The sequence below is a fragment of the Aptenodytes patagonicus genome, chromosome Z (genome assembly GCF_965638725.1).
Source record: "Aptenodytes patagonicus chromosome Z, bAptPat1.pri.cur, whole genome shotgun sequence".
Classification (NCBI taxonomy): Eukaryota; Metazoa; Chordata; class Aves; order Sphenisciformes; family Spheniscidae; genus Aptenodytes; species Aptenodytes patagonicus.
The window spans coordinates 42,646,619-42,654,318 of NC_134982.1; the positions used below are offsets into that span (position 1 = coordinate 42,646,619).

Genomic DNA, 7,700 nt, shown 5'->3' on the forward strand with positions numbered 1-7,700 from the left:
TTTCAGGCTGTGAATTCTAAGGCTGTAGCTCCCCTAAGTTCTGACTAAACCACAAAAGTCCCCAGAGTGGGGCCAGTTTTCAGACACACTAGGAAGGTTGAACAACATCTCCCTACTCTTTTTTGTCAGTCTAGTTTTTAGGCAGTCACTCCCACAAAGCTTTGCCTAAGACTGAGACAACTAACTTTGCTAGGCATGGCAAAGGAAAGGAAACCTACAAGAAGAAGGATAACTTTGTCAATTATAGTTCCTTTATTAATGGTACAGTGCAGCAACATCAACTGAAATAAATAGTTATTTGTACATAATACAAAAATATAACCCTTCGTAAAGTTTATACTGTGCTAGGAATTATGTATTGAGCTTAAACAGTTGATATAACATTTTCTCTTAAATAATGTGGACAGGTACACTCAGCCAAATGAAGGTAATAACATTTTCTCTAATTTGACGACAAACACACAAAGAGCAGTTTATTAGTTCAGTGTATCCATACATCACACCTCAGCTAAGATTTGAGAGCAAACTAACAGTTTTTCAAGTCTTCCCTTTGCCACTGTTCTCTGTCGATAGCACAGTAGTTCTATAACCGAATGGTGAATTGAATTTTTGATAGTAACATTTATTAGCAGATACAGAAAAGTATTATTCAGACAACCAGCTTAAGGCACCATGGTTTCCGCAATAGACATGTGAAATTACTGGCAAAAAACAATTTTAAAGAAGGCTATGAGTGTTCAGCTACAGTACCATGATGAACAACAATCTATTCTTTAAATATATTCTTGACAGCATATTCAGTTGACTAGTGTGGCTTTTGTTTATTCTTTAAAAAAAGAAGTAAAATAGAAGATTTTGACATTATTACAATCTCAAGAATGCCTCAAATCTTTGGAAAAAAAATTCTCCCTTCATCCCTCCATTTTAAAAGGTAAAAAAATCCAACTGTCACTCTTGCAAGACAATTCTTTTACAGACTTTTTAGAAATAGTTTCCAACACGTTATATAGTGAAAGTCCACTAAAATGTTTTGTTCTCCTTTAAAAGAAAGTCTGTCTAACTGCTGGTAACTGCCCCCCCCCCCCCGTTCTGTATTCTGTCTCTCTCTGCTATCCGCAGCACTGGTGAACAATTCATTTAAATGAAATCAAGTTTCTCCCCACGTCCTACGGAGCAAACATGAGTCCTTGATTTGCTCAAGACCTCTTTCCTAATAATATCCCATGATATTGGCTGAAAGTTAAAACAATATGAAGTGGAACTAACATCCTGACAGCACCTGCCACACACTCAAACGGCTACCTTGTTAAAACCCTCTTAAACCCTAGAGTGAAAAGTAGGATTCAAATAGGATAGGACGAGGAGTAAATTCATAAAATTGCACTACAGAAATTGTGCGTTCCAAATAGTACGTGGTACTTCAGACACAGAACTACAGTTGAGACATATCCACAGAACCATTTTCAATTTCAGAAAATTGTTCCAGCCACGTCACAAGCCAATGTCAAAAGATAATGAACATGACAAAGTCACTGCAGCTTACCTAGTTCCACTCACTGAGAAGGGGATAGAAAAATTTATCAGAGGAAAAAAAAAAGAGTAGATTTGGAATCACACATTACATACTTTAATTTTGACAATACCCCCTCTATTTACTTATCCCTTCATTTCAGAGTAGGAATGGCTGCAATTACTTGTAATAAATAACCAATACCCAGTATAGTATCGATATACTATTCCGTAAATCCCCAAAGGCTTTCATTTGTGTATTGATCTACTTGGACAGCCAAAACCGTAGCTCTTACCTGCACTTGGTGCAGAGAGTTGATGAGATTTTCCTGTGCCTTACACTAACATCAATCTTGGAAGTCAGCCATTTTATTGCCAGTGTAGTGAATAACCCAAGGTTCTCCCCATTTTCCTACGACAAATGCCGGCAGTAGATAAAATGCAAAGTTGCCTTTCATTACCTCTTTTGCCTTAAGGCCCAAAGAGCAGAAGTCTTGTTATACCGTTTCTGCATCTTTTGTGCCTGAACCTTTAAAGTTTATCAACTTTCACACTGTCATTCATTTCCTGAATTTCAGTGAAACACTTCCTCAGAAGTAAACTACGCAGGTCATGTGTTGTCATACGTACAGTCAACTATGAAGAAGTATATCTCAGATTCCAGTAACTCAATGAGTAAGTGATTTCCTCCATTTCAAATAAAGTTAAAATAAATAATTTCAATTAAAATGACAGCTTCAACCATGACAGCTGAATAGCATATAAAAAATAAGAACTATAGAGAATTAGTCTTGTTATTGTTATCTAATCATTGGCTTCCTGCACCACAGGAAATTTCTGACTCAATCAATAGCAAAATTTTCCAAGTTACTAGCTAAAATCCAGATGTAAGAATAACATAAAACTGGGAAAAGAGGTTGGAATAACATTCGGTACGTTAAAAACAGACATTCTTCACTTAAATGAACTACCCATACCTTAGGGTCAGAAGAGGTCACGATTAACTTTGGTCATGTTCCGCATGTGCTCAGATCTCTGAACAACTTTAGGATACACAGTTTATCTCTAAGGACCTAAAACAGCCTTCTGCTCCTCTTGCATAACTGGGTTAATGATGAATTAACACAAGGAAACCGAAATCATCTTGTGCGGTCGGTTCCAACCTCAGTTACCTAAACAGACACACGATAACAAAGTACCTATAAAAGCAGTGCAAATATAAAAGCTCCATGACAGGGGAGGGAAAAAAGAAAAAGAAAGCAGCATGGGTTTGCTCAGTGGTTGTTCACTATTTTGCCTTCTGGCAGATGAAAGAAGTTATCTTCTTTGAGTTTAAGATGTTCTGGTAAATCTAGCTGTCTTTTTGCTTCTTCAATGTCTTCCTGAATTGCTGAAATGAGCTCCTCTGAAAAAGATAAGAATAGGGACATTTAAAAGTTGGTTTTAATTCTGAACACACAATAGCAAGTGAAAATAAGGTGTACCACAGAATACCAGACAACAGTCACAGAAGTAGAATACAATTATTATCACAGTGTTTGAAAGGCAAAATTCTTTGGCTTCAGAATGCCCTTTTTTTTTTATTAACTTGCCAGAGTTGCATTTTTCACCGTTATAAGCACTACCCTCTCCTTGTTCCAAAAGACATTTTAGCAAAAGATCAATAGAGTTTCATGAACTGTTTCAGTTCTAACAGAGCTGCATTCTAAAAAGAAATCAACAGACTAGGCTGATGCTTTTATGACAAGCCCATGATTTTAAAATTACTCCTCAGACAAGCGACACAATACAATTTTTTAGTGTGATACAAAAATATACCCCTACATCTTCCAACTTTTTTTTTTTTTTTTAATTAAACCAACTTGTACATTTAGCTTATGAAAATATTTTACTGAAATGTCAAAAGTTAACAGATAAAACATCTCACTATGGAAAGAGAGACAGTGAAGACACAGTACTTGCATGAATAACACAAATAAGAGACTAGTTTGAGGGAGACCTGCAATACTGACCTACGGAATCAAAGTTTTTTTCTGGTCGAATATATCCAGTTATGACTATACTAAGAATTTGTCCATAAAAGTCTTCTTTGAAGGTGTGGATAATGTGCGTTTCCTAAAGAAAGAGAAACAAATTGGCATTTATGATGAACTTTGAGTTTATTTCCCTCACTGTAGATGTACAGCTAATATCCCTAATTCAAATTCTCCCCAACACATACCAATAAACGGGACATTTAATTTAGCATGTATAATGCAAGATTAAAAGGCTAGGGCTTTTGCTTATGTAAAGAAGGAGAATTGTACTCTGCATGGAATTTAAGAAAAATTACTCACTTAAGAGTATTCTGATAGCCAAAAGAAAAAAAGAAAAGAAAGCCATTACTCAGGAGAAATGCTCACCACTTCTCAGAGGTAAGATTTCCAAGGCAGCAAATCACAAACAAAGCTTAACGTTTCATCATTAAGCTGATGCGTCCAAATAACTATGAAGATTTTGGTTGAAATAGTTGGCTTAAGGAGAGCTTTTACAACCAGCTCACATGGGAACTGAATGATGAAATTCAAGGAGGAAAGGCTGAGACAGGGTTCCATCTTACGCTCAAAACCATTTTGTGCACATCTCCCTCTTCAACATAGGCCCACCCATAGCATATACCAGCAGAGGTATCAGATGGAAAGCTTTTGACTACTTGCTCAGAAAAGTTATCTGCAAAAATTTTTAAAAGTGTACATTTGCGTAAGACAAGCACATCACAGAGTCTTCAAACACTTAGAACCTTAGAAGCAGAGATTCATGCGCAAATAAAAGTGTTTTCAACAATTAAAACAGAGCTCTGCAAGACTCAGGAAAGCACCAGCACCCGACAGCAGGAAAAACACAGCTGTCACAGCTCAGGATTTTAACTCAACTCCTCCATCCTATTATTATGTACCTTTGAATATTTATTCTGTATATCAAGCTACAGCACCACATGTATGGATTCCATCATTTAAAAGAAGAATTAATAGAAAATCATTACAAATTAAGATGCCCCAACTTCTCTTATTTAAAACGTAGATAGATTGCAGAGAACAATAGATTAGTATGTTCCAGCTCATGCTAGGGCTCTCATAACCAGTAAATTCAATGCATCTATCAAGATTATGTTTAGTTAGCCATCAGCACCATAAGCAACCACCATTTCAGCAATACTGTTAAATTTTTATTATGGAAGTATTTAAGTAACGATGGAACAGGACAAAGAAAATAAACTTTATTCACCTACAGATGCATACCCTCTGGCTACTGAGAGTATTTTCTTTTCAGAATACAAACTTATGATACGGATACCAAATACATTTCTAAGAGCAAACAGAATTTTTAGATCTCATTTATGGATCAAATTCTGCTTATCTTATTCAAATTCAACATCTGGATCATTTATTATAATAAAAATCCCACACAAAGCAAAATTCTTACCACTGATTTCTTAATATTCTTATAGAAAGGATTCCATCCTATGCTCAAAACCATTTTATGCACATCTCCATTTCCAACACAGGCCCATCCATAGTATATACCAGTGGAGATATCAGATGGAAAGCTTTCAACTACTTGTTCAGAAAAGTTAGCTGCAAAAATTTTAGAAAGTGTAAAGTGTGAGTGACTTTGTGTAAGCCAAGGACGTAACAGAATCTTCAAACAGTTAAAAGCCAAACTCTGCCTACATACTATTTACAAACATAACACTGATGGTGATGAGAATGATGCGACGTGCCATTTGGCAAAGTATAAAATACAAAACAGCTTCATGCAATTCAGTCCCTGTGGTAATACCAGAGTTATCACATCTCTTATGTATACTATATTTTATAGTTATACACACTCTCTTCTGTGGTAGTAATTAACAAACAGGTAATATATCCAGTCAGAACGCATTTCACTCTTAGGATAACTGTCACAGCTTTAATACGGTGAAAGATGAGAAAATAAATCAAGTTTCTTCTGCACTATAAAACAGCATCTCAGAACTATTTACTTGTTAGTAAAATAATTACTTATGAAATAAAATACGTAGAAATAAATGAAATTATTATTTAGTCACCTGTCAATTTTGTACAAGTTGCCTTTCAGAGGCATCTGTGGATTTCTGGGATTTTCTTTGAAAACTACATATCTGCAGTAAAATAAATTCCCTTCTGACTGAACCTAACCTTCTTTCAAAATTACTATCCTACTTCTATTTCCCATGTGAGTAGATCTCTTCATGCAAGACATCAGGTTGATTTGAAAGAATTTGTGGTTACTGAATTTTTATCAAGGCTCACAAGCAGTAACAACTTCCCTCCCCTATTCCCTGACACCAATACACCATTTATACACAATCAAGAGAAAAACGCGACATTATTAACAGATGTTGTCAGAAATCCAGCACCGCAAGATTGGTCTTACAAAGTTTCCTTGTCTGCTAGGAGTGGTGCAAGATGACTGTTGACTTTAGTGTTTAAGACAGGCCAAAATTCACTTGAATTACACATCTATCTGTATTTAGACAACCGAAACAGAGATGAGCAATAGGAAAATGTATTTCTTCGTAGGCCAAGTCCACCTGCTCTGTTTTTTAACCTCTGCGTTATTCCCCTTGAATTTCCTTCCGTACAGCTACTCCCAGTGCCTACTCCCTTTCTTGTGCTAATCTGAGGTTTATGTGAACGGATATTCTCCAGGCTGCCACACCACAACACGGTGCATGCGATCATACTTAGCTACATCCTGTACACCATGACGACCACTAAATGATTAAGCGAACAAAAAACAAGACTGAAGGAAACCGCTTAACAGAACGGGGGAAAAATAACACAAAAGAGGGTACAAGACTCCAAGCAATGTAGGGGAAAAAAAGCCAGAAAAATGCTAACACGGAACAAGCTAAGCCTATTTACACAGAGAGCAACTCATGCCAATAGCGCAGTTGTGCGGGACAGCGGGGCGCCTCCCGAGTTCAAACGAGCTTAGTCACCAGCAACCGAGCTCCCGCACCTCTATCCGGCAGGAGAACCTTAGGAGAACCGCCCGTGCCCCTCCCGCGCGGCGGCGGCCGTGCCTCCGCAGGAGCCCGGCGCGCCTCCGCTCAGGCGGCCTGAGCGGTGCAGGCTGCTGAAAGACCGCCGGGCCCGACGCCGGCCTCACCGCCGGCTGCACGTCAGAGGGGCGGCCAAGGCCAGGCCGCGGCGAACACCTCGCCGGTGGCCTTCACGGGAGGCGTCACCCTCACCCCGCGGGGGTAAGAGGCGCCGCGCCGCCCCGATCCGGCCCGGTCCCCCGCGCACCCCGCTCACCGGTGGGGATGCCCAGCTCCCTGGAGCCTCTGCCGAAGCCCTTCACCACCTCCCCGCGGCAGAAGTAGGGCAGGTGCCTCATGGCGGCCGCTGGGGCGGGTGAACGGGCGGACACGCGACGCCGGCGCGGGCCGCCAGCAGCTCCCCACCCGACGCACCGCGCTTCCGCCCGCGCGCAGCGCTCTCCACCACCTTGCGCTAGGCGCTACCAAAAGGAGGGGAGGAACCAGGTGGAGCGTTCAAGTTTTCAAGTCGTACAACTCTCTGACAGGCAGCTGTCTTCCCCCAAGAATGGACTTGCCCATACCGCCACTTCCACCCCACCCCCTGGGGGCCCTGCGCATGCTCAGTCTGCCGCGTAGCTGTGTCGCCGGGCGTGGTGGTTCAGCCGCCCTGGCGGCCGGGCGGTGGAAGGGGGCTGCGCCCCGCCCGGACCCCGCTCCCTCCCCTCCCCTCCCCTCCCCTCCCCTCCCCTCCCCTCGGTTCGGTTCGTTTCGGTTCGGTTCGCGGGCAGCGCAGGGCAGCGCCTGGGCCCGGCTGGCAGAGGCCGCTGCTGCGGCGTGTGGCGGCGGCGGCCTCCCCACCCCACCCGGCCCGACTGGGGCTCGTTGATAAACCCTCCTGCCCCGTCCCCCCGCGTCACAGGCCGGCAGCGCGCCCTTGGGCCGCCCGGAGGCTCGCCGTCCGCCCGCGGGCCGCGGTAGGAGGCTGAGCGCCCTTCTGCGCGGGGCAGGCCGCTTGCGGGGGCACGGCTCGCCCCGGAAAGGAAAGTCTGCGCGGTGTGAAGCGGGTCATTCGTTTTGGGAGCTGAACCAAGGGGTGTCTCCGGAGGGAGGCGGGCAGTCGTGCTCGGGGCGAGCCGTCGTCGGC

The 7,700-nt window shown here is 42.3% G+C and overlaps 1 protein-coding gene across 1 annotated transcript; it reads right to left on the bottom strand.

Moving 5' to 3' along the window:
- Positions 1-229: 229 nt before the first annotated feature.
- On the bottom strand, positions 230-7,135 carry LOC143172685 (riboflavin kinase-like). The gene is given in 7 exon segments (XM_076362361.1): positions 230-2,914; positions 3,522-3,624; positions 4,972-5,123; positions 6,831-6,925; positions 6,927-6,994; positions 6,996-7,105; positions 7,108-7,135. Coding segments are annotated over 7 exon segments (687 nt in total). The 3' UTR covers positions 230-2,783.
- Positions 7,136-7,700: the final 565 nt, after the last annotated feature.